Source organism: Balaenoptera ricei, chromosome 20 (assembly GCF_028023285.1).
Source record: "Balaenoptera ricei isolate mBalRic1 chromosome 20, mBalRic1.hap2, whole genome shotgun sequence".
Classification (NCBI taxonomy): Eukaryota; Metazoa; Chordata; class Mammalia; order Artiodactyla; family Balaenopteridae; genus Balaenoptera; species Balaenoptera ricei.
This window is the reverse complement of record NC_082658.1, coordinates 16,089,775-16,117,522: the sequence shown is the minus strand read 5'-3', so window position 1 is coordinate 16,117,522 and position 27,748 is coordinate 16,089,775. Positions and strand designations below refer to the sequence as shown.

The window sequence follows — 27,748 nt, the reverse complement described above, 5'->3', positions numbered from 1 at the left end:
AAAAAAGTCATGTATTCACCATTTGTATATATATTTTTAAGAGTCCACAGATTATTATTGCATCTGTTTTATAGTTACGTTTATTTTGCCTAACCTACATGTTCACCTATGTGTTTACCACTTTCTTTGTCATTCATTCCTTTTCACATCTCTGCCCTTCTCTCTGGAATATTTTTTCTTTTGCCTGAAATATATCCTTTGGAATTTCTCTAGTGTGGGTCTACCAGTGATTGTCTCTCCATTTTGTCTGCTTTAAAATGTCTGTTTTTGGTTTTATTCTTGAATGGTGGTATTTTTGCTAGTTTTAAAATTCTAAGTTGGTTGTTATTTTCTTTCAGTACATTGTTTACTATTGTCCACTGACTTCCATTATACTCTTTATTTTTAGTCTCATTGCCATTCTGTTGAAGGTAATCTCTCTTTTCTTTGCCCATTTTCGAGATTTTCTCTTTGTCTTTGATCTTGTGCACTATAATGTAGGGATGAGAGATATGTCTAGATGGGATTACTTTTTATCTTTATTATTTTCCTGAGCTTTATTTACATCTGAATATTTTTGGGGAAGCTGAGAATACACTTAAAAGAAATAGATTTTAGTTTTTAGAGCAGTTTTAGGCTCACAGCAAAATTGAGTGGAAGGTACAGAGATTTCCCAGATACCTCCTGGCCCTGCACATTTGTTATAACTGATGAACCTATATTGACATATTATCACCCAAAGTCCATAATGTACATTAGGGTTCACGCTTGGTGTTGTACATTCTATGGGTTTGGTCAAATGTATAATGATATATATTTGTTATACTATCATACAGAGTAGTTTTACTGCCCTAAAATCCTCTGTGCTCCAGCTATTCATCCCTCCCTCCCCTAACCCTAGGCAACTACGGATCTTTTTACCGTCTCCATAGTTTTGTCTTTTCTGGCATGTCATTGTAGTTGGAATCATACCATATGTAGCCTTTTCAGATTGGCTTCTTTTTTTTTTTTTTTTTTTAATTAATTAATTAATTAATTTATTTTTGGCTGTGTTGGGTCTTCGCTTCTGTGCGAGGGCTTTCTCTAGTTGTGGCGAGCGGGGGCCACTCTTCATCGCGGTGCACGGGCCTCTCACTATCGCGGCCTCTCTCGTAGCGGAGCACAAGCTCCAGACGCGCAGGCTCAGTAGTTGTGGCTCACAGGCCCAGCTGCTCCGCGGCATGTGGGATCTTCCCAGACCAGGGCTCGAACCCGTGTCCCCTGCATTGGCAGGCAGACTCTCAACGACTGCACCACCAGGGAAGCCCAATATTTATTTATTTATTTGGCTGCACCAGGTCTTAGTTGCAGCACACAGGATCTTCATTGCCACACGCGGGATCTTCACTGCAGCATGCGGGATCTAGTTCCCTGACCAGGGATCGAACCTGGGCCCCCTGTGTTGGGCGCGTGAGTCTTAGCCACTGGACCACCAGGGAAGTCCCTGCTTCTTTTACTTAGTAATGCTCATTTAAGTTTTCTCTGTGTCTTTTCATGGGTTGTTACCTCTTTTTTTAAAATTTTTTTTTTTAAAGCACTGAATAGTATTTCATTGTCTGGATGTACCACAGTTTATTTATCTGTCCATTCACCTACTAAAGAATGTCTTGGTTTCTTCCAAGTTTTAGCAGTTATGAATAAAGCTGCTATAAACATCTGTATGCAGATTTTTATGAATGGTTGGATTATTTTGATTTATTCTGCTTGGAATTTATTGGATTTCTTAAATCTGTGGGTTGCTGGTTTTCATCAGTTCTAGAATATTCTCAGCCATTGTCTCTTCATATATTGCTTCTGCCTTCCACTCTGTCTTCTCTTTCTTGCACTCCATTTAAACATATGTTAGACCTTCTTACTGTATATTCTCTGCCTCTTACCCTATCTTCTGGATTGCTGGTCTTTATTTCCCAGGGCTGAATACTGAGTAGGTTGTTCTGAAATTTCCTTGCACTTTTGTATTTCTTCTGATACCTCCACTTCTTTATTTTCTCTTTAAATTTGTCTAATCTCCATATTTCTATCCATTGAGTTTTCATGAGGGCTGGTGTATTCCTAGGTGGCTGTTACCCTGAAAGGGTAGCCCCGTGCTCTTTGTTTAAAGTGTAGGGTAGATTTCCCAGAATCCCCTCATTGGGCAGGTCCTGGGCTTTGACTTTCTTCTTTCTCCACACACTCAGGCCTCAAAGTACAGCTAGCTCAGTTTCAAAGCTTTTTCTTTAGAATTAAACCAGCAAATGCCCTCAAATAGAAATACTATTTTTTGAGTGCTGATCTTACCTTTCTGAATTCTTGTCTTATGGATTTTGGTGCAGTAATACCTTATTTCTCTTTTTCGCAGTCAGTAATATAAAATTGGTTGACACTTAACAAAGTGTGCATGAACTCTTGTGCCACAGTGGTTAGAGAATCAATCCATAACCATATCTAGTTTTCCTCCTTGTGATTTTTACTTTTCATCTGCTTCCTTTCTTCCTGTATGTGGTCAGTATTGTCATTGCGCCTGGCTGTTAGTCATTTATGTTACTTCTTATTTTCTGTTTACTTTTAGTTAAAGATTAAATTGAAATGTTTCTTAAATTTTTTTTTTTTAAAGCAAGGAGAAGGAAAGCAAGTAAGGTATTATCAATGATTTTTTTTAACGTTTTCTGAATGCTTTTAAGCCTTTATTTTTTACTTTATTTATTTATTTATCTTTAAATTTATTTATTTATTTTTGGCTGCGCTGGGTCTTTGTTGCTGTGGGCTTTCTCTCGAGATGCCACAAGCAGGGGCTGGCTACTCTTCATTGTGGTGTGCGGGCTTCTCATTGCGGTGGCTTCTCTTGTTGCAGAGCAGGGCTCTAGGCATGTGGGTTTCAGTAGTTGTGGCACACGGGCTCAGTAGTTGTGGCTCGCAGGCTCTAGAGCGCAGGCTCAGTAGTTGTGGTACACGGGCTTAGTTGCTCCGCAGCATGGGGGATCTTCCCGGACCAGGGATCGAACCCGTGTCCCCTGCATTGGCAGGCAGATTCTTAACCACTGTGCCATCAGGGAGGTCCAATCAATGATTTCTTATTTCAAACTTGAGTCTAGAGATGGTTTGGCTTGGTTAGTCTTGTTCTTCCTCTTTACCTTGTCTGGGTCTCAAATTGCTAGGTACCTCTTTTTTTTTCAGTGCTAATGTTTATAAAGTTACATCCTAAAAATGTTTCTAATAAATAGTTTTAAACAAGATCTGTTGCGATGTTTTTGTTTTTGTTTTTGCTAGGTCTCTCTCGATGGTAGGTTTCACTTGGTCCTAACTACTACTGTGTGTAATGGGATGGATTAGTTTAGAATCTGCTTCCTAGTATGTTAGCCATGTTTAAACACTTCTTAGGCTGTTCTTTTTGACGTTTTACAGTCCAGTTTCCCTTTTTCCCTAATCCAGAAAGAGACTTGGCTTTTTCTAGTCCCAAATATACCTTGTTTAGATTTTAGGCATATTTAAAAAAAAAAAAAAATTCCTGGAGTATTTGGTGACTTTGCCCTGCAGAAGGGTTGCCCTTCCCATCTCTCTGTTCTTTTTGGTTCATTTGAGGCTAGGCTTTGACTTAGTGTGGCGCCACAAAGTTTCTATTGTAGGGTCATTTCTCCTAGCACCTGCTTGCCCCCTGGTCAGCTTTTTTTGCCCTTAGAGACTTTCATGGGGAATCTTGTTTCATAATTTGGACTGCTCTTGCTTTCTACCCAAGGAACACTCCTTTGCAGGTTAGAGCAGTCTGAAGGATCTGGAGTACTAGTAAAAGCTCTTCTCTTTTGGTTGATTAGTTTTGCCTGTTTTCCAAGGTTCTCATGACTAAGTCAGGCTCTTTGCTTTCTTCCCACTTTTCATACACTAGTTTTGTAGAATCTTATCTTTACTGTTTAACAATAGAACATAGTTATACTGTATTAGCCATCAGATACAAGCGGTATCATTCCCCTCACAGATATACCTTGTGCTGAGGAATGTTCATAGTCAAATGCTCACAGTAAGAGAATTTTGGTTGTTTTTTTGTTTGTTTTTTTACTTTTTGGCCGCACCATGCGGCATGTGGGATCTTAGTTCCCCAACCAGGGATCGAACCCTTCCCCCCTGCAGTGGAAGCAGGGAGTCTTAACCGCTGGACCACCAGGGAAGTCCCTGGTTCAGTTTTTTTTTTAAAACATGGATTTAATTTATTAATTAATTAATTTATTTTTGACTGTGTTGGGTCTTCGTTTCTGTGCGAGGGCTTTCTCTAGTTGTGGCAAGTGGGGGCCACTCTTCATCGTGGTGCGCGGGCCTCTCACTAGCACGGCTTCTCTTGTTGCGGAGCACAGGCTCCAGATGCGCAGGCTCAGTAGTTGTGGCTCACGGGCCTAGCTGCTCCGCGGCATGTGGGATCTTCCCAGACCAGGGCTCGAACCCGTGTCCCCTGCATTAGCAGGCAGATTCTCAACCACTGCGCCACCAGGGAAGCCCCTGGTTCAGTTTTTGATAATTTTAGAAACCTAATTGGTAATTTCCTGTGCAATTTGGAATACAGAGCTAAGAATGGAATTTCGTTATAGTCATATCTTACTCTTTTAACTTGACCTCCCTCTCCCCCCTTTTAACTGCATATACTGCAAAGTGTACTGGAATAGGAATAATCTAGCTTTGATTTCTAGTACCTTCTAAGAAGTTAATTAACTATATGACTTGGAAGTCAGTTCAGTTCTGGGTGGTTCCAGTTTAAGAAAATTATTTTTGATGATCTGCACCAAAAGAGGGAGCCATATTTGAGAAAGGGGAAAACAAAACTAAAAAATTCCATTTAGACGTTAATACTATCAAAGAACGAGTAGTGGCGTTAAAATACAAAACCCTCAGGAACAAAGGCTAGAAAAAAATCTTGCCAAAATTCTTCATTATGTGTATATAGACTTCTGGGAATTTGGATTGCAAATACCAAAGGAACAAAAAAAGCACTTTGTTCTGCCCATTAAGTATACTCTGAGACAGTGGCAAGGAAAACAGAGGTGGAGCGTTTTTCTAAAAGTATTCTTTAAAAAAGGGTGATGTCTGTTTCCTAATTCTAACTAGATGAGGGAGATAAAGAGGTTGGTCATCAAACTTCACTTTTTTTTTTTAAACTGAAGTATAGTTGATTTATGATGTTGTGTTAGTCTCTCGTGCACAGCAAAGTGATTCAGTTATATCTATCTATCTATCTATCTATCTATCTATGTATATTCTTTTTCATATTCTTTTCCATCGTGGTTTGTTACAGGATATTGAATATAGTTGCCTGTGCTATACAATAAGACCTTCTTTATCCGTTCTATATATAATAGTTTGCATCTATTAATCCCAGACTCCCAGTCCAACTGTCCCCTGCCTCCCCTCCCCCTTGGCAACCACAAGTCTGTGAGTCTGTTTCTTTTTCGTAGGTAAGTTTATTTGTGCCATATTTTAGATTCCATATATAAGTGATATTATATGGTATTTGTCCTTGTCTGTCTGGCTTACCTCACTTAGTATGATAATCTCCAGTTCTATCCATGTTTCTGCAACTGACATTATTTCATTCTTTTTTTATGGCTGAGTGATATTCCATTGTATATACGTACAACTTCTTTATCCATTCATCTGTTGATGGACACTTAGGTTGCTTCCATGTCTTGGCTGTTGTACATAGTGCTGCTATGAACATTAGATGCATGTATCGTTTTGAATTAGAATCTTCGTCTTTTCCGGATATATGCCCAGGAGTGGAATTGCAGGATCAAATGGCAACTCTTTAGTTTTTTGAGGAACCTCCATACTGTTATCCATAGTGGCTGCACCAATTTACATTCACACCAACAGTGTAGGAGGGTTCTCTTTTCTCCACATCCTCTCCAGCATTTGTTATTTGTAGGCTTTTTAATGATGGCCACTCTGACTGGTGTGAGTGGTACCTCATTGTAGTTTGGATTTGCATTTCTCTAATAGTTAGCGTTGTTGAGCATCTTTTCCATATGCCTGTTTGCCATCCGTATGTCTTTGGAAGAATGTCTGTTTAGGTCTTCTGCCCATTTTTTGATTGGGTTGTTTTTTTGTTATTGAGTTGTATGAGCTGTTTGTATATTTTGGCAATTAAGTCTTTGTCAGTTGCATCGTTTGCAAATATTTTCTCCCAGTCCATAGGTTTTCTTTAAGTTTTATTTATGGTTTCCTTTGCTGAACTTCACTCTTTTCAAAATTGTAGTAAATATACATGACATAAAATTTACTATTCTAAGCATTTTTGAGTGTACAGTGCATTCACTTTGTTGTACAACCATCACCACCGTCCCTCTCAAGAACTTTTTCATCTTGCAAAAATGAAACTGTACTCATTAAACAATAAATCCACATTTACGCCTCCCCTTAGTCCCTGGCAACCACCATTCTACTTTGTTTCCATGAATTTGACTACTCTAGAAATGTCATATAAGTGGACTCATACGGTGTTTGTCTTTTTGTGACTGGCTTATTTTACTTAGCATAATATTCTCAAGGTTCATCCATGTTGTAGCATGTGTCGGAATTTCCTTTCTTTTCAAGGCTGAATAATATTATATGTACCACATTTTATTTATCCATGTATCTGTCAGTGGTCACTTGGGTTGCTTCTGTGTTTTGGCTACTGTGAGTAATGCTGCTATGAACATGAGTGTACAGATATCTGTTCGAGTCCCTGCTTTCAGTTATTTTGGGTGTATATGCATAAGTGGAATGATTGGATTTTATTAAACTCACTCTTTTGTTGAAGCTTGACCTCCTCTAATCCCGTATCATTGACAAAGCGCAGTCAGAAAATGGTGATTGTTTTTCTTTAGTCCACATTTAGCAAAAGCCCTAGAAGTCTTGAAAATTTTGTTAGCATCTGCCCAACTAGTAATACTACTCAAATGGCAGTTATTTTTCCAAACGGTATTATTGGCCCAGGATGTTGACAAACTAAGTAACTTGGTGAGTTACATAGCGTTGTTGGAGCATCTTTTCACGTGCCTATTGGCCATCTGTATGTCTTCGGAGAAATGTCTATTTCAACGCCTTTTATTTTAACCAAAGCATAGTTTAGTTTTAAAATGGTAACAGTAAGTGGCTATCCAAATTTGCTATACTAGAATTTTATTTTAACCAGTACTACCTCAAGTATTAAGTCCTGTGAAGACTGTTAATGTTGCCTACATGAAGATAACAAGGTGATGGTATCTATTGTAATAGATGTGACCTGTGTGACTGATAACTTTGCTTTTATAAAGAGTATGTGACTTTTATCACATAGTCTGCTGCCAGGGTTCATGTTGATTTAATTTCTGTTTTGTCTGTCTCCAGAGGAATACTAAGGATTAATTGTGGAATTAAAATGTAATCTGAAGGACCAGCTAATCTCAGGAGATGGTGCCTCTAGTTCAGGATATATTCTGTTATATTAATTAACTTCAGCAGGCAGATTTAATGTTCAAATTTGACAGAAGCTACTAGCATCAAACCAAAACTAACTTGTCCAATCTCCATTATATTAACAATTGACTAGCTAGAATCAAGGCACAAAATATTCCATCAGCTTCTAATGAAAAGCTGTTTGACCTGCTGTGTGATAATCTGGATGAGATGAAGGAGAAGAACCATAATAGCTATATTGAAATTTTAATGCCCAAATTTTTCAGCAGTTGAGTTCTGCTAACTCTTATTGAGTCTGTACTATGTATAGGTGTTACAGAGGATTAAAAAAAAATCAACCAGATGCACTGCATACTCTTGAGGCACTTATAATCAGGCAGGCATGGACCCATATATCTATGGCACACAGCTGATGGTGGATATGGAGATGTGAAGGTATTATGAACCTAAAAGAAGGGGGCACAAGTACATATGTAAATTTACTCCCCTCCATTAAAAACAATATGGAGATGTGAAGGTATTATGAGCCTAAAAGGAGAGAGCGTAGTAATTAATTTGCTCGGGGGTCAGTTTGTGGAAGGATGAGACTTTTTGTTTCACAGTAAGATCATTATAGCTAAACAACCTAAGAAAAATTCTGATAAAATATTATTATGAATAAGTCACAGAATGATAGTGTAGAATAGCTTGGTTTTATTTTTTTTTTAATATTTATTTACTTATTTGCCTGCACCTGGTCTTAGTTGCAGCACACGGGGTCTTCGTTGCCACGTGCGGGATCTTTAGTTGCAGCACGAGAACTCTAAGTTGTGGCATGTGGGATCTAGTTCCCTGACCAGGGATCGAACCCGGGCCCCTGCATTGGGAGCGCGGAGTCTTAGCCACTGGACCACCAGGGAAGTCCCCTAGAATAGCTTGGTTTTAAAGCTTAGCAAAACTGCTTAGGGTCTAAGGCAGAGTTTTGTTTTGTTTTGTTTTGTTTTTAAGAATTAATTTTGATTAGGTGATATATTTACATAGTACCAAATGCAGAAGATCTCAAAGATACACAATGAAACGTCTCTGCTACGCTTTTCTTTTTTTTTTTTTTTTTTGGCCACACCATGCGGCATGTGGGATCTTAGTTCCCCTACCAGGGATCGAACCTGTGCCCCCTGCATTGAGAGCATGGAGTCTTGACCACTTGACTGCCAGGGAAGTCCCTGCTATGCTTTTCCTATGTCCATCTGGTTCCCTTCCCTGGAGACAACTATTAGCAGTTTCTTGTATTTTATTTATGTGTGTGTGTGTATATCATATATATCACACATGATATGTATACGTTATATATATGTGTGCGTGTGCAAATACATATGTATATTCACCCCTCCATTTTTAAAAAATACAAAGACAAGTATGTTATATACATTATTGTGTATTTTCCTTTTTGTGTTTAAAATATTTTAGAAATTGTTTTATATTAGTACACATAGAGCTTCCTTGGCTTTTTTTCCCCAAGGCTGTTTAATATTCCATTGTGCAGCTGAACCATAATTTAACCAGTTTCCTGTGGATGGACACTTAGATGGACAACACTAAGTTTTATTGACATAAGCAGTGCTATAGTGAATAGCTTTGTAATACACAGTGTCATTTCACACATGTTTACTGGATAAATCCCTAGAAGTGGAATTGCTGGATAAAAGGATATGAGCGTTTGTAATTTTGGTAGTTATAGCCATATTCCTCTCCATAGAGAAGAGGAATATAGCTGTATTCCTCCATCAATGAATGAGAACATTTGTTTCCCCATAGTTGAGTATGTTAAGGGAGTTAGTTAAGGGAGTCTGTGGACAGATGCTAGTGTTCCTGAACCTTGTAAAATGATAGGTAAAAACTTATATGTATGTATTTATGGCCGTGTCTTTTTCCGGGGGGACAGGTCCTCAGTTTTCACTACATTCTTAAAAAGTTCAGTGATTCAAAATAGGGTTAAAGGACTTCCCTGGTGACACAGTGGTTAAGAATCCGCCTGCCAATGCAGGGGACACGGGTTCGAGCCCTGGTCTGGGAAGATCCCACATGCCACGGAGCAACTAAGTCCATGCGCCACAACTACTGAGCCTGTGCGCCTAGAGCCCGTGCTCTGCAACGAAGAGTAGCCCCCACTTGCTGCAACTAGAGAAAGCCCGCGTGCAGCAACAAAGACCCAACACAGCCAAAAATAAAAAAATAAATAAAATTAAATCTTTTTTAAAAAAATAGTGTTAAAAACCACTATCTGGCAGTTAGTTGTTTCAAATTAGAACACATCGCTTTGAATCGTATTTCTCTTTTACAGAAGTATTTGAGCAGAAGCATGTAAGTAATTATTAGAGATGTTGTGTGGAAAGTTATTGTGTAGGAGAATGGACTAAATCTAATTCCCAATCTTTTATTATTCTTCCCTTCACTCCCTGGGAGGCCATGTTTTAAAAAGCCTGTTTTCTATTAAACTGAATTTATTAAGCAATACCTTATTTCCCCAGTTTTATTAATTAGAGCTTTAGAGCAGTATGAGGTGAGTTTTACTACATAGAGTTAATCCTTTCATCTATACTGAGTTGATGAAATTTTAGCTAAAGTCAAGTCAGTTTATCATTTTAAATAGGCTGTGTAGGTGAAAAATAGTTCAGGACCCCCACTGTTATCTTTAGGACTTATTAGGGATCTAAGGAACAAATCTCTATACCAGATAACCTCCAAGGCCCTTTTGAGTTCTGTGTGTCAACAGTATATATTCTGAGGTTTTGATGAGGACCCATATTAAGTTCTAATGCAAGTACTATTACAAATAAACTTTCACCATAACAGATTCCACAGGGCTTTCATATTTTGGGATAATGGAATTAATCTGTAATTACAGTATGCATATTATTGAAAGTCACAATTCTGTTAAGTCCTGGAGAAAAAAACAGGAGCTATCTAAAATGAATTAGAAAGTTAAAAGATTTAATTTATTTAGAGATAGTTGGTGGTGTTATTTAAAGCCCTCTCTTTTTTGATGCTGTATTATTATTTGCTGGCTTGTTTTGAAAGGGCATTTTTCTAGGGATGATTTAGAATATTTCATGTGGGGAAAAGTGAGGTGAATCTATATGCCATACTAGATACTGGAGCAAAAGTTAAAAGGTCTTGCCTGTTAATAGCACTCAGGACAGTTTTTTTAAAAAAATTGTTACATATTCTGGAATAGAACCTGAGGAGCTGTTTGTTGTACAGAATTATTTGTTGTAGATAACTTATTTTATCTAGTTCTCCAAAGTTTTTTTTATTTATTTCTGAATAGAAATTTAGAACAAAATTTTTGTTATGGGCTGTCCTTATAGAACTTTTTTTTTTTTTTTTTTTTTAAGAAATTCACGTTCTTTTATTTATTTATTTATGACTGTGTTGAGTCTTCGTTTCTGTGTGAGGGCTTTCTCTAGTTGCGGCAAGTGGGGACCACTCTTCATCGTGGTGCGCGGGCCTCTCACCATCGCGGCCTCTCTTGTTGCGGAGCACAGGCTCCAGACGCGCAGGCTCAGTAATTGTGGCTCACGGGCCCAGTTGCTCCGTGGCATGTGGGATCTTCCCAGACCAGGGCTCGAACCCGTGTCCCCTGCATTGGCAGGCAGATTCTCAACCACTGCGCCACCAGGGAAGCCCCTATAGAACTTTTTATAGTGACATTTGCTATAATGGGAATCTGCTTTTACTAACAAACCTTTGATTACAACGAATTTTTTTCTTTTTTTTTCTTTTTATTGGAGTATAGTTAATTTTCAATGTTGTGTTAGTTTCAGGAGTACAGCAAAGTGAATCAGTTATACATATATATATATCTACTCTTTTTTTAGATTCTTTTCCCATAGATCATTTGGAGGTTGGCTATGATAAGTTAAATATGCATACCACTAAGAAAATAACAAAACAGAGATAATAGCTAATGATCTCTTAGTGGAGATAAAATGGAATACTTGAAAAAATATGTATCTCAGTTCTAAAGAAGGATGGGGAGGAGGAAAAGAAACAAAAGATAGGAAAAAAAAAGTAACATAGTAGGTTTAAACACAGATAATTAAATAAATTTGTAAATGGTCTAGCACTCCAATTAAGAGTGTCAGGTTAGATCATTGTTATGTGATCCAACTATGTGCTGTCTACAAGAAACCCACCTTATTTTTAACCTGTATCTTTGTATTTAAAAGGATGGAAAAAGATACCGTATAAACACTAAGTATAAAAGGATTGGTGTGCCTATAGTTGCATTAGACAAAGGAGACTTCAGAACAAGGAAAATATTACAAGGGGTAATGAAGGGCATTTCATAATGAAAAAAGGATCAATCCATTGAGAAGACTCAGCAGTTGTAAATGTTATGCATCCAATAACAGAGCAAAGCAAAAACTGACAGTTGAAAGGAGCAGTAGACGAATCCACAGCTTTAGTTGGAAATTGCAGTATTCTCTCTCAATAATTGATAGAACAAGCAGGCAAAAAAATCAGCAAGGATATAAAAGATTTGGACAATACTGTCAGTGAACTGTACCTAATTGACATTTATAGAACACTATACCCACATGCTTTTCAGGCGCACATGGAACATTTACCCAAATAGACTATATCCTGGGCTATAAAACTTGTTTCAACAAATTTAAAAGGATTAAAATTATATAGAGAGTATTCTGACTACAACGAAATTAAATAAGAAATCAAAAAGAAAAAGATACCTGGAAAATCTCCAAATATTTGCAAGTTAAATAACATACTTCTAAATAAACTTTAGATCAAAGAAGAATTCACAAGGGAAATTAGAAAATATTTTGACCTGAGTGAAAATGAAACACAGTCTATCAAAATTTGTGGTATGCAGCTAAAGCAGTGCTTTAGAAGGAAACAGTTTCAAAAGAAACATCTAAAATCAATGACCCAAGCTTCCACCTTAAGAAGTTAGAAAAAGAGCAAACTAAGTAGGAGAGAAATAAAGAGTTGAAATAAATGAAATAGAAAGCAACTCTGAATAACCCTATATTAATTAAAGAAATTGGATTTGTAATTAAAAGCCTTTCCACAAAGAAAAGTCCAGGCCCACATGGCTTTATTGGTGAATTCTATCAAACATTTAAGGAAGAAATAATAACAAATTTTTCACAAATTTCAAATTTTTCAGAAAACACTTATAAGACCAGCATTACCTTGATACCAAACCAGGTAAAGACATTATGAAAAAAGAAAACCATAGCTCAGTATCCCTCATGAATATATATGCAAAAATCATTAACAAAATATTAGTAAATTGAATCTAGCTCTCTATATGTATCCTATATGTACGATAACACATCATGACCAATTGAGTTTAATCCCAATTGCAAGGTAGATTGAACATTAAAAGTCAATGTAATCTACCATATTGATAAAATAAAGGTGAAAAGCTGAATGATCTTGTAATAGATGCATAAAAAGCACTTGAACAGAGTTCAGCACTAATTTGTGATAAAAGCTCTCAGCTGGTTAGGAATAGAAGGGAACTTCCTCAATCTGATAAAAGGCATCTATTAAAAACCTGCAATGAACCTCATACTTAAATGGTGAAAGATTGAGTGCTTTCAACCTAATGTCCAGAACATGTCAAGGATATTTGTTCTCAGAGCTTCAATTCAGCATGTTCTGAAGGTCCTAGCCAGATGCATTAAGGCAAGTAAAAGGAATAAGCTTATAGATTGGAAAGGAAAAGTAAAACTATGTTTATTTTTTAGATGTCTTATATTGCTTTGGCCAGAAAGTTCCTTTGGTATTTAAGTAAAAATAAAAGACTCATTTTTCATTTTCACCAAGAACTTTGTTGAACAATGTATTCACTGTTTTGTTCTACTACCTTCTGCCATTTTTCAGGCAACTTCATAATTCCATCTTCCCAAAACTTTCTCTTCTTGAGCAAAGAACTGTTCCATGTGCATTTTACAGTCTTCCAGGGAATTGAAATTTTTTCCATTAAGAGAATTTTGTAAAGACTGAAATAAATGGAAATCCAAAGGTGCAATGTCTGGTGAATACGGCAGATGAATCAGAACCATCCAGCCAAGCTGTAACAGTTTTTGCCTGGTTATCAAAGAAACATGTGGTCTTCTTGCATTATCCTAATGGAAGATTATGCGTTTTCTGTTGACTAATTCCAGACACTTTTGGTCGAGTGCTGTTTTCAGTTGGTCTAATTGAGAGCAGTACTTGTTGGAATTAATCGTTTGGTTTTCCAGAAGGAGCTCATAATAGAGGACTCCCTTCCAATCCCACCATATACACACCATCACCTTCTTTGGATGAAGACCGGTCTTTGGTGTGGTTGGTGGTGGTTCATTTCGCCTGCCCCACAATATCTTCTGTTCCACATTATCATACAGTATCCAGTTTTCATTGCCTGTCACAATTTGTTTTAAAAACGGAACGTTTTCGTTACGTTTAAGTAGAGAATTGCATTCAGAAATATAGTCAAGAGAGTTTTTTTCACTTAGCTTATGTGGAACCGAAACATCACAGTGAATAACGTAACCAAGCTGGTGCAAATGATTTTCAGTGCTTGATTTGGATATTTTGAGTATGTCGGCTATCTCCCGCGTGGTATAACGCTGATTGTTCTCAATTAATGTCTCGATTTGATCGCTATCAACTTCAGCTGGTGTTCCCAACTGTGGAGCATCGTCCAGCGAGAAATCTCCAGCATGAAACTTCGCAAAACACTTTTGACACGTTTGATCAGTCACAGCACCTTCTCCATACACTGCACAAATCTTTTTTTGCATTTCAGTTGCATTTTTACCTTTCTTGAAATAATAAAGCATAATATGCTGAAAACATTGCTTTTTTTCCTTCCATCTTCAGTATTAAAATGGCCACACAAAAATTCACCAATTTTGATGTTTTTTTAAAATGCACACTGATATGACAGCTGTCACAATGCAGTCTAACAAAATTGTTTCGAATGAAGTTAAAGACAACTAAGTGCCACTAGAGCCATCGTAGGGAAAAAATCGAACGAACTTTTTGGCCAACCCAATAGATGACATGATTATGCATGTAGAAAGTTCTGAGTAATTGATGTAAAAAAAAAAAAGCTACTAGAATTTAAGTTTAGCTAGGCTACAAGTTCAGTTTCTGAAATACATCAATTGTATTTATGTAAACTTGCAATGTACAATTGGCAATTGAAATTTGAAAAGCAGTACGATTTACAATAGCATCAAATAGTATAAATATAAAAACATTCCCCAAGAACAGAAGAGAGAATATTTCTTAGAGTTCCCTGTAATAGAAGTTGCTTTGTATTCCCATTTCATTAATGAGGACATTGAGGTACAAAGGATTAAAGAACATCATTTGTTTATGAGCACACCTTCGTTAAATACCTGTTATATAATAGATACTGTGCTAGGGACATAATATATAGTAGTGAGTAAAAGATTATCCCTTCACTCATGGAGTTTATAATCTAGTGGAGATTGCAGGGAGAAATAGATTGAGGGTGCTGCGTTCCCAGCCTTGGTTTAGCATTTTTTATTTAGATCAGTGGTTCAAAGCCATTACCTTTTAGTTAGATCTTAAATACTGTGACTTGTTGAATAATCTGGCCTCTATGCGGGCAAACTATTTTATTGTAATATATGCCTGACAGTTTATAGAGCGGTTAAAACTGGTTGGCTTGGTTGTTTAAAGTTTCATGTTAAGGATGGTCCATGCATATCTTCCCATACTCCCATTGAGCACCAATTTTATTTCAGGCAGTATTTTACCCACCTCCCCAATATATAGTATTATTTAATCCTTGCAATATCCCTAAGGTGGGTGGTTTTTCCTTTTTTATCACAGATGAGAAGACCAGAGCTCATAGAGCTTAAGTGATTTGCCTAGTTTCATTCAGTGGTTCAGTGATTCAGTCCCACACCGACCTGACTTTAAACTGTCGGTACCAGCTATTCTCATTTTTCTATTGGTCACACCCCTGGGCCATCCCATTCTTTCCCATTCAAGAAATGCGAGTAAGTGAGATTAATTTTTATAGTGCTAAGTTTGAATCTTCCTTTTTTTTTTTTAGAGAAAAACTTTTTTTTATTTTTTTATTTTGGCCGTGTTGGGCCTTCGTTGCTGCGCTCAGACTTTCTCTAGTTGCGGTGAGCGGGGGCTACTCTTCGTTGTGGTGCACAGGCTTCTCATTGTGGTGGCTTCTCTTGTTGCGGAGCATGGGCTCTAGGTGCACGGGCTTCAGTAATTGTGGCTCGCGGGCTCTAGAGCGCAGGCTCAGTAGTTGTGGCACACGGGCTTAGTTGCTCTGCGGCATGTGGGATCTTCCCGGACCAGGGCTCGAACCCGTGTCCCCTGCATTGGCAGGCGGATTCTTAACCACTGCGCCTCCAGGGAAGCCCGAGTGCACTGATTTTTAAGTTTTATTGAGATATAATTCACACAACATACAGTTTACTCAATTAAGGTATACAATTCAATGGCTCCAAGTGTATTTATAGAAATGTGAAACCATTACCACAGTCAATTTTGGAACATTTTCCTCACCTCAAAAACCAAAACCAAAACCAAAAAACCTTACCCCTTAGCTTTCACCCTCAAAATCCCTCTCTCTCTCAGCTCTAGGCAACCATTAGTCTACTTTTTGTCTCGATAGATTTTGCCTGTTCTGAACATTTAATATAAATGGAATCATAAAATATGTGGTCCTTTGTGATTGGCTTCTTTCACTTAGCATCATGTTTATAAGGTTTGTTCCTGTATCAGAACTTCATTTCTTTTTATTGCCAAATAATATTCCCTTGTATGGATAGACCTCATTTTGTTTATTCATTCTTTCAGTTGATGGACGTTTGGGTTGTTTCCATTTTTTGGCTATTATCAATAATGTGCCATGAACATTCATGTACATGTTTTTGTGTGCACATATGTTTTCATTTCTCTTGGGTATATTCCTAGGAGTGGAATTGCTGGGTCTTATGGTTAAGAGATAGTCCATTAAAGGATGAACATAATATAAAACTAAGGATCTATTTTTTTTTAGTCATTAGTTTAACCCTTTGAGGGACTGCCAGACTGTTTCTCAAAGTGGCTGTGCCATTTACCTCTCCACCAGCAGTGTATGAGGGTTAAACTTTCTCCATAGCCTTGCCAACGTCGTATTATCTGTCTTGTTGGTTATATGTGCCAGATCTTGAGTAAATACATAGACTTCCATAGGCAGCTTGTCCAGGAGAAAAAACAAAGGATTTCTTATTCTTATTGTTGGACTTGCTTGTCTGGAAATGGATGTTAATAAGTTACATGGTTAGGATTTTGCCATTTATTTAGGACTGAAATACTACTAAAAATCATTAATATTAGTTAAGGATTTTCTTGACAGTATACTGTAATATTTTGTTTGCTTGCCAGAACACAAAGTCATTCATTTAAAATCACCCCACTGATTTGACTCTGCTATGGCGTGAAAAGGTGGTGCTAACTAATGACTAAAAAAAGTACAGAGACCCCTAGTTTTAACCCATTAGGTCTAGTCTTTAATGGAGTATCTTTTTTTTTTTTTTTTAATGGTGTATCTTTTAACTACCTCAGGTAGTTTGACTCTGTTGTCAGCTGTGCTCCTTTATACTTAAGTTTAACTTTTGTCTGCTGTTCTCAATCCCTTTTAAGATGCCAGTTTAGTTCAAGGAGGAAATAAAGACTTTAGAAACTCAGCAAATGTTGACATTTAAATTTTTACAGGAGCGAAAGATTAACCTTTGGCCCCCACTTCTACAAGGTTTTCTTAGTTCATATAGGCTTCATTCATGTGCTAAAGGCTGATTGTCAACATTCGTATTTTAACCTCAGTTTTCATAAGTTTATAACTTGTCCACAAGGTTTTCTTTAGGCTTGTTACTGAAGTATTTTTAAGCCCCCCAAAAGTGCATTTAAGTATATTAAAAGTGTGTTTTACTTTGTTTTGGGGAGCCCTGCTTTTTTTTAAAACGAGAAACTTGACTCTTGTCTATTTTTTAAACTGTCCATTTGGTGTTTTACTTAAAAAAAATCAGCAGGAGACAGGGTAATCAGCTTAAATGTTAGCGTAGAAAATAGGGCTTTTACTGAGGAGTCTTAACTTATCATACTTTGTTAAAAAAATTTTTTTTTCTTTTATCTTTATTTAAAAAAATAAACTTGTGTCAAAGGCTGACTTTCAATAGATTGAAGATTAGGAATGAATCAATCTAGAGTTGGAAAATTAGAAAACAAAGAGGAAAATGGAGGAAGTAAATGGAATATAACAAAAGTGAGGACTTAGAAAGAGAAAAAACGAAATGGATGCTGTTAGTTATGTGATTAATATGAAAATCTCAGTGAAGTAGATAATTTCACTCAAAGATAGTAGAAATTAATGTTGACAAAAATAAGATGGAAAATCAGAATAGCCTCCTATAACCAAGGAAAAATCAAGATTATAAAATTATTTCCTCCTCCTCCTCTTCCTCCTACTCCTTTGAAGCAGTGCAAAAAAATCCACTCCCTGGTTACTGGTGATCTCTCCTAACCTTTCAAGAAGTAGATAATTCTCATGTTAAATAATAACATAGGAATAATAAACTTTGATAGCAAAACCTGACAGATATGAGGAAGTAAAACTATAACCTGATTTCATTTATGAATATATAGATGTTTAAATTCAAGTAAAAATACTTGCGAATGGCTAATTATTTTATTTCAGAGAGTTTATCCGAAGAATGTTGGACAAGTTCAATATTTTAAAAATGTATTAATAGGACTTTCCTGGTGGTGTAGTGGTTAAGAATCCGCCTGTCAATGCAGGGACACGGGTTCAAGCCCTGCTCTGGGAGGATCCCACATGCCATGGAGCAACTAAGCCCTGTGCCACAACTACTGAGCCTGCGCTCTAGAGCCCGCGAGCCACAACTACGGAAGCCCGCGTGCCTAGAGCCCGTGCTCCACAGCAAGAGAAGCCACCACAATGGGAAGCCTATGGACCGCAACAAAGAGTAGTCCCCACTCGCCGCAACTAGAGAAAGCCTGCGCACAGCAACGAAGACCCAATGCAGCCTAAATAAATAAATAAATTTATTAAAAAATATTTATGTAGCAGTCACTTTAAAAAAAAGTATTAATATATGTAGAGATGACTCTATACTAATATATCTAGAGTATAGTGCTACTGAATGGCTAGTAGCACATATTTTGAAGCCAGGTAGCTTAGGTGTAGAGCCTGGCTCTGCTTCTTGCCAGCTGTGTGACGTTGGGGAGTTCACTAAGTTTCCTCATCTAATAATGAGACTACTGATAGCTATCATATAAGGTTGTCATTAGTTTGCTAGGGCTGCCATAACATAGACCGGGCGGCTTGAACGACAGAAATTTATTTTCTCACAGTTCTGGAGGCTGGAAGTTCAAGATCAGGATGTCAGTAGGATTGATTGCTTTTGAGGCTTTCTCACCTTGGCTTGCAGATGGCCACCTTCTCGCTATGTCCTCATATGGTCTTTCCTCTGTGTGTGTGCATGTCTGGTGCCTCTGTGTCCTAATTTCCACTTTGTATAAGGACATCAGTCGTATTGGATTAGGGTCTACCCTAATGACACATTTTAGCTTAGTTACCTCTTCAAAGGCCCTGTCTCCAAATACATTCTGAGGTTTTGGGGGTTAGGACTTCAACATATAAATTTGAGGAAGACACAGTTGAGCCCACATTACAGGTCGTTAGGAGGATTAAATGTGCTAATATAGAATACCTGACCGTGTAGCAAGCACTACCTAAGTATTGTTTACCATTATCATTACTTAACTATAGCAAGTAGTTATAGAATTCATATTAATAATAAATAAATAGCAAAAAGTAAAATAAATAATATATTAAAAACTTTAAAATACTTCTAGATTCAAAGGAAGTTGCAAAAAAAAAATGTACAGGGAGGTTCCATGTACCCCTTCTCTCCCAATGTGAGCACCTCATGTAATTATAGTACAATATTAAAATCAGGAAATTGACATTGGTGAAATCCACAGAACTCATTCGGATTTCATGTATACGCACATCATTTGTGTGTGTGTGTGTACATGTACTTCTGTGAAATTTTATCACTTGTGTAGCTTATTGTATCCACCACCACAATCAAGATGTAGAACTGCTCCAACAAGACTCTCTCCTGCTACTCCTTTGACAATATTGATTCTTCCAATCTAAGAACATACTATATCCTTCGTCTGTATGTCTATCTTCATGCCAGTGCCGTATGTTTTGATTACTGTAGCTTTGTAATAAGTGGAAGTGGGAGACCTCCAACTCTAACTTTTACAAGATTGTTTTGGCTCTTTGCAGTCTTATTACAGTTTTTAATGGTAAAGCACTAGAGGAGTCACCTTGAAAAAAGAAGAACAAAACAGTGTTCTTTATGGTGATTATTTTTGTTTTATTCAAAGCAGTAAAATATGAAACAAATAAGATATAAATTGTGGAAAGGAATGTATAAGCTTATTATTTATAAACGCTATGATTTATATCTAGACAACAAACTCAAGAGGAACAAACTGCGAGATGATTAGAAAGAATAACAGTTCAGTAAAGTGACTGGCTAAATGAAAATTATATAATTCCTGAATGTCAGCAGTATCAGAAAAATAGGAAAAATTGAATCCCAGTTATTTTAACTTGGGAGATGAAGACGAAGATGTCACAGTGGTGAATGGGAGTTAAACTTTGGTAACCCATAAGCTTTTATGCCTTTGGGGTTAATTTCCCCCTGGGGTTAGTAACTGAGGTCAAAGGCTTGAACTGGAACTGTATAAGGGTGGGAATTGGGAAGGGGCAAACCTGTCTATGAATTAAGACTAGTAAAACTGCCCACCAGTCCAGGACATAGGATGGAAGTGAGCTGCCTAACTTTGGATTGTGGATGTTAAAAGCCACAAGAAATGGAAACTCCAATTTTGTGTGGAAGTCCTGGGCAGGAAAGCTAATGTATAAATATGTTTGGAACTGATGAATGTTGTAGGGCACTGGCAGAGGTGACCATTAAACTTCCCTTGGGACTGACTGCTCCTTAACCCCTGAAATGTGGAGAACTCCCTCAAAGCCGAATATGAACTCATACAAAACTTATAAAGCACCTTAGTAAAAAGATGCAACAAATAGGAAAATTTACAATTGAAGGACTGATAATAATAGACTGGAACTTAATTATCTACTATATAGTCCATATTCAGTTTCTGCCTTTGTCCCAATAATGTCCTTGATTGGTTTTGCTTTGTTTTGCTATCCAGAGTCAAAGCAAGGATCATACATTGAATTTAGTCATGCCTTTTTATCCTCATCTAATTTAGTTCAGTTTTTTTCTGCCTTTTTTGTTTTTTAGTGATAGTGACATTTTTGAAAGATAACATTGTTTGCCTAAAAGCCTTTGGTTAGCTCCCTTACTAGACAGTAAGCTGTTTTAGAACAGGGAATGTATGTCATTTATCCCTGCTAATTAAATTTAATCTAATGATTTTATAATAATTTGGGATGCTGTGCATCAGAAAAGGATGGGGAAAGGGAGGATTAAGTGATTCTTAATCCTTTTTTTCTTTTCGTTAGACACACATACCTAAGGAACCACAAGGATCCTTGTGCCTCTTGCATCGATATTTCAAACACTACAATGTACACCACTGTTATGCACACTTTATAGTTTATGTCATTATCAGTAATTGCTAATAAAAAATAGGTTCTTCAGTTCTCTCTTGCCTGTATTCATCGCACTTGCCATTTCCTTGTTTTTTTTTTTATAAATTTATTTTATTTCATTTATTTTTGGCTACGTTGGGTCTTTGCTGCTGTGTGTGGGTTTTTCTCTATTTCCAGCGAGCGGTAGCTACTCCCCGCCGTGGTACACGGGCTCCTCACCGCGGTGGCTTCTCCCGTTGCGCAGCACAGGCTCCAGGTGCACAGGCTTCAGTAGTTGTGGCTCGCGGGCTCTAGAGTGCAGGCTCAGTAGCTGTGGTACACGGGCCCAGTTGCCCCGCAGCATGTGGGATCCTCCCGGACCAGGGCTCGAACCCGTGTCCCCTGCATTGGCAGGCGGACTCCTAACCACTGCGCCACCAGGGAAGCCCCGCCATTTTCTTTTGAAAATGATGGATAGTTGGTGGGTAAAGTGGATAGTTAAAATATAGTGTACAGTTTTATTACTATCCAAGGGGGGCGCGGAATACTTCATAATGGTTACAATAAAGATAATTCACAAACGGAATATTTTAAGAATTTAGGCATAGAAAGATTCAATTTAAATTATTCTAGAATTCTTATGTAAATAAAGCTCTTTTTTTTTCAGTTAAAACATCATGGAACTCTTATTATATCTTTAAAGGAATAAGTCCTTTGTTGATTTATGTCACTGGGAATACATGATTTGATTTTATTTCTTATCCCTAGTTTCACTTTATTTTTTTTATTTGCAGTTTCACAAGTATCTGTGAAGCTCTCTGGTATATTGTGTTGATTACAGTTTAAAAATAGTGCTTTAAGGACACAGTGAAAAGAAAACTTAATACACCCTTAAAGGAATGTGAATTATTTCTGACGCTAAGCCTAGTAACTGTTGTTTTTTTAACAGCCTTATTGAGATGTAATTCATATACCATACAATTCACCCATTTAAATTACACAATTCATTGGTTTTTAGTATATTCACAGATATGTACAACCATCAACACAGTTTTAGAATATTTTTATCACCTCAAAAAGAAACCCCATACCCTTTAGCTATCACCCCCATGTTCTCCAACTCCTCCCCTAAGCAACTACTGTTTACTTTCTGTTTGTCTTAGATTTCCCTATTCTGGATTTTCACATGAGTGGAGTCATTTGATATGTGGTCTGTTGTGACTGGCTTCTTTTACTCAGCAAAATGTTTTCAAGGTTTGTTTATATTGTAGTATGTATCACTGCTTGATTCCTTTCTATGGTCAAGTAATAGTCCATTGTATGAATATACCATATTTTGTGTATCCATTTATTAGTTGATGGATATCTGGATTGTTTCCACCTTTTGGCTTTTGTGAGTAATGCTGCTGTAAAGATTTGTGTCCAGGTTTGTGTGTGTACATGTTTTTATTTCTTTTCAGTGTGGACCTAGGAATAGCATTCCGGGTCATATGTAACTCTGTGTTTAATTGTTTGAGGAACTGCCCGACAGTTTTTGAAAGCACCTGCACTATTTTACATTCCTACCAGCAGTGTGTGAGGTGTGAGGGTTCCAGTTTCTCCACATGCTTGCCAGCACTTCTTGTTGTCTTTTTGAATCTAGCCATCCTAGTAGGTGTGAAGTGGTACCCCATTTTGGTTTTGATTTGTGTTTCCGCTTTGGCTAATGATGTTGAGCTTCTATGCATGTGCTTATTGGCCATTTGTATCTCATCTTTGGAGAAATATCTGTTTAGACCTTTTGCCCATTTTAAATTGGGTTATCTGTGTTTATTTCTGAATTGTAAGAGTTCTTTATACAGCATACAAGTACCTTATCAGATATGTGATTTGCAAATATCTTCTTTTGTGGGTTGTCTTTGTTGATAGTGTCTTTTCAACCATAAACGTTTTTAATTTTGAAAAAGTCCAGTTTATCTTTTTTTTAACTTTTGTTGTTGGCACTTTTAGTGTCATACCTAATAATTCTTTGCCCAGTTTGAAGTCATGAAGATTTACCCCTATTTTTTTTTTTAAGGGAACTTTTTGGCTGCATTGTATCTTCGTTGTTGCGTGGGCTTTCTTTAGTTGCGGCAAGTGGGGGCCACTTTTCATCGCGGTACACGGGCCTCTCACTATCGTGGCCTCTCTTGTTGTGGAGCACAGGCTCCAGACGCGCAGGCTCAGTAATTGTGGCTCACGGACCTAGTTGCTCCGTGGCATGTGGGATCCTCCCAGACCAGGGCTCGAACCCGTGTCCCCTGCATTGGCAGGCAGATTCTCAACCACTGCGCCACCAGGGAAGCACCCTCTACTTCTTTAGTTACTGTTTCCTTTGGTTCCGTGAACATATTTAGGATGGCTATTTTGAAATATTTTTCTATTAAATCCAGCATCTGGTCATTCTCACCGGCAGTTTCTTTTGCCTGCTTTTTTTTTTTCTTTTCCTGGTATATGGGTCATACTTGTTTGTTTCTTTGCATGCCTCATGATTTTTTGTTGGAAATTGGCCATTTTAGATGATACATTGTAGCATCTCTGGGTACTGATTTCTCATCCTGTTCTTTGGGGCCTTGTTATTGTTATTTGCTTGTTTATTTGTTTAGTGACTGGCTGGATTATTTTAGTGAAGTCTGTTTTACCACCCATCCCCCCAGAGCTAAGCCTCTGATGGTATTCCTCAGGGAGGCATGGCTTTAGGTAAGCCTGCAGGTACCCTGTGGTGACTGGTACTCAGTAGGACTCTCTTTTCCTGACCAACCCAGCTGTTAAACTACACTAATTGTCCAGATTGCTCTCTTGTTTTCAACAGTGCCCTGAGGCATACATTCCTCTGCAAACTAATCCAATCAATTTGGGGCTCCTTGGAAGGAAAAGTTTCTGAGGTCAATGTTTGCTATTTGTTCTGACCCCAGGAGGTCTCCTCCCTGGTGTCTTATTCCTTGATTCTCTCCTGCAAACTAGCTGACCTACAGTCTAGACTGTATCTTCATTACACGAATCTCTTTCTGCTGCCTTTTACCAAAACCTCCCTTAGATTTAAACTTGTCCACACTCTGTTGGGAATGAAGTCAGGTCCTTTGGGAAAAGATTTGGTACTACATGTTCCAGCTTTTCTTCCCTGGCAAAATATCTAAGGCAGGGTTCTGGGGCTGGGAGTGGGGACAGTGAGTAATACTTTTCTGTGAGTGACATTCAGGCTGTAGGAACTGAGTGCCAGGAGGTAGAATGTGGAGATGGGGCACCACAGCAGCTTGTCTCTCCTGGTGTTGAACCACTGTCTCATGAGCTGAGCGAGAGGGCTGTTGGGATCCCAGTATTCTCGGTTTACCATGCCGAAGGCAGAGCCTCTGTTCCACAAGTCGATGTTGGGCAGAAGGGAGCCTCCTGTCTTTGATGTACTTGCCTGGGACTTAGCCTCAGTAATGGGGGCTGGGGACGGGTTGAGAAGCCCGAAGTCCTGCTCCTCCCAGGAAGAAAGCCCTTGGAGTGAGAGCTGGGGGAAGAGGGGACCTTGTGCTCTTGGCTGCAGCAGTCTGGAGCCTTGCTGAGATGGGGGGTCGGGGTCGGGGGTGGGGGTGGGGGTGGGGTGGGGAGAGTGGTCTTGGTTTTAATACCACAGACTTTTCACCTTTCAGGCTGAATTTTCATAGATTTTATTGAATGGTTGTTTCTTCATTTGCTGTTTGCCCTTAGGGACCATTGTCAGAGGCTTTGAATGGTGGTTTTTAAAAATAATTTGCATCAGTTTCCCTGAGGAGTGAGCTAGCAGAGATCCTCACGCCATTAGGCTAGAAGTCAATCTCTTGTAACTGTTTTTTGAGCTTAGCCGTCATGCCTCTTTTAAAGCATGATTCGGAAAAGCGTTTCCTTCATTATGGTCTCTGACCACCTCCTCATGAGGAACCCTTGACATACCCCTTAACACCTCAACTTTCAGATATTGCCTGTGTGATACAAGAGGCCAAGAGAATTGATTTTCCCCTGCTTATTTTCCTTAAAGAATGAACTTGCTACATGTGGAAGTACTCTAGAAGGGAAAATTTGCACGAGTTCAGAGTTTATAAAGGAAATGAAAATAGTATTAGCTAGAGAATTTTAACATGAGGGCCCTGTACTATATGGTTGATTGAGTTCTTTTCAAGTTGGCTCAGAGGTGTTGCAGTTAACTCTTGGCTTCTTTGACCTGACTTAGATATCAAAATCAAATGGCTTCTCCCTCATTTTTGCTGTCATCCTTAAATAAGTTTCTTTTGATTACTTTTTTTTTTTTTCTTTTCAGGGGCCACTCAATAGTGAGTCTTCCAACCAGAGCTTGTGCAGCGTGGGGTCCTTGAGTGATAAAGAAGTAGAGGTAAGAAGCCACATCCACTGCAAGACTTCTCATATTGCCACACTTTTGGTCTGGGTTAAACCATAGCACTGCAAACTCTGGGGTCCTGTTAGGGTCTGTGTGAATGACTCCCCTTTGAGTTGTTTGCTCGTTGTACAGTTGTGATGTGGCCTTGATGGGTTTTTATTATGATAATCATAATTATCAATAAAGGGTAGAGATTTGCAGTTGTAGCTGAATTAGCCTAGGTGCCCTTGAATTTTAGCACTTTTCAGTACTTCAACAGAGTGGGTTAGTGTGGCCCGACAGACTTTAGTAAGAAAATTTGCAGTTTTTTTTTTTTTAAAGGCACACAACCTAGCTGCATAGATAGGTAACCGCTTACTTTGCACTTAGATAAAACTTTCAATAAATTAGTCAGTTGATTATGTATATCTTTCCTTTTTGGAAAAAAGGATTAGATTTAAGCTCTTTTAAAGTAGAAATATTGTGGGAATTCCCTGGTGGTCCAGTGGTTAAGACACGGCGCTTTCAGTGCCAGGCCTGGGTTCAATCCCTGGTTGGGGAAATAAGATCCCGCAAGCCAAGTGACATGGCCAAAAAAAAAAAAAAAAAAGTAGAAATATTGTAACAGCTGCTGTCTGAGAGCCTACTATATGCTAGATGCTTGTACTACATTTGTGCTTTGTAAAATAGCTCATTTAATCTTTGCAGCAACCCTGATTTACAGATAAGTAAATTGAAGCTCTGATATTTTGAGCAGTTTGCCAAAAATTGTATAGGTGGCTTGGTTCCAGATCCTGTACTCTTTCCATGACCCTGCCCTAAGAGTAGGACACTCATTTAGGACTTGTCTGAGCCAGTTAAATCTCCTTATAAATTTGATATTTTGTACATACTCTCTAATTTTCATAATGTGAAAAATTTAACAAAATGCTAATTGTGATGTATATGGTATTTAACAGACTCCTGAGAAAAAACAGAATGACCAGCGAAACCGGAAAAGAAAAGCTGAACCATATGAAACTAGCCAAGGTAGTAATAATTTCACACCAGTAAAAATACTAGATTCTTATGTACTTAGATAGAAAATTTCCAGCTCACACTAAGTAATTAGTTTGTGCACAGGGATTCCTAACAATGGAGATTTGTATTCCTTAAGGGAATATCAGGCTGTTTATTATAGACTTGCCATTTGATACACACTTGAGGAAACAGTGTTAGTTCTTTGGGGACTCTGGTTTTTCCCTGTTGTAAGTTAACGATCTTCTCACCATGGGTATGTCTTCAGACTAAGCATTTATTGTACAGAAAAGAGGTTACATTGGAGTTTTAACTATGTCTTACACTAGATCAGTGATTTGTTAATAAATAGGCAAGCAGAAATGGTTTCAGTCACATGGCTGTCCTTTTACCTACCCTTCTTCCATGTCAATTATTTAGTTGTACATTGGTGCCCAGTGGAATAAATCTGTAAATATGATGGTAATAATGCCAAATTTCTGTAAATAATTAAAGAAAAAATAAATGAATGGCAGGGCTTCCAAGAAATGGACACCCTAGTCTTTTTTTTTTTTTTTTCCATATTCTTTTAATCTGCAAATCATTTTTTACTTTTTTGGGAGAAAATTTTCCCAAAGTGACAAGGTCACATAAAGTTTTTTGTGAAATAGAATAAACCCTTTTGTTCTGATGAATTTGTTTTGAATTTTTTATCCTCTTAGTTGGGGGTGTAGTTTATAGTTTAGTTTTATTTTGATGCACAGTTGTGGCATGAGTTTTGTTAGTGTACTTGTAAAAGAAAGATTAGTGAATCTTAAAGGAAAGCGAGCTGTGAAAAAGTCTTTCTTTCACTGCTTATTTCAGTCTTTTAATTTTGTGGAGGAAACTGTCTTCTATTTTGTGGAGGAAACTGTCTTCTGTTCTTATGATACAGGTATTTTGGCTCATTTGTTAAAAGTAAGCTTGACATTTGAATTGATAACAATATAGGCAGTTATTGAATACATAGTACACTTTAGTGAATGATGGTTTACTTGTGTTACTGGAAAAACTATACTTACTTTGGTTTTATTTTCAGGGAAAGGCACTCCTAGGGGACATAAAATTAGTGATTACTTTGAGGTAAGTTAAATTTTTGGAAAAAGAAATCTATAGTGAGTTTTTAAAAAACCTAAATCCCTTTGTTCATTTAAGGCTTTAGAGAGGAATATATTGCCTTTACTGTGCTCTCCTCCCCTTCCTCCCCATCTTCATCAACCCTATGCTGCCCCATCTCTATAAGAGGAAACGGCTGCTGACTT

General features: G+C 37.8%; 1 protein-coding gene across 2 annotated transcripts in view; it reads left to right on the top strand.

Annotated features, from left to right (window-relative positions):
- Positions 1-27,748, top strand: part of TLK2 (tousled like kinase 2) — a 106,844-nt gene that overhangs the window by 8,877 nt on the left and 70,219 nt on the right. For both annotated transcript variants that reach the window (XM_059907330.1, XM_059907329.1), the window contains exons 3-5: positions 25,395-25,466; positions 26,411-26,480; positions 27,526-27,569. In XM_059907330.1, coding sequence (XP_059763313.1) covers positions 25,395-25,466; positions 26,411-26,480; positions 27,526-27,569 — 186 coding nt within the window. The remainder of the gene's footprint in view (positions 1-25,394; positions 25,467-26,410; positions 26,481-27,525; positions 27,570-27,748) is intronic.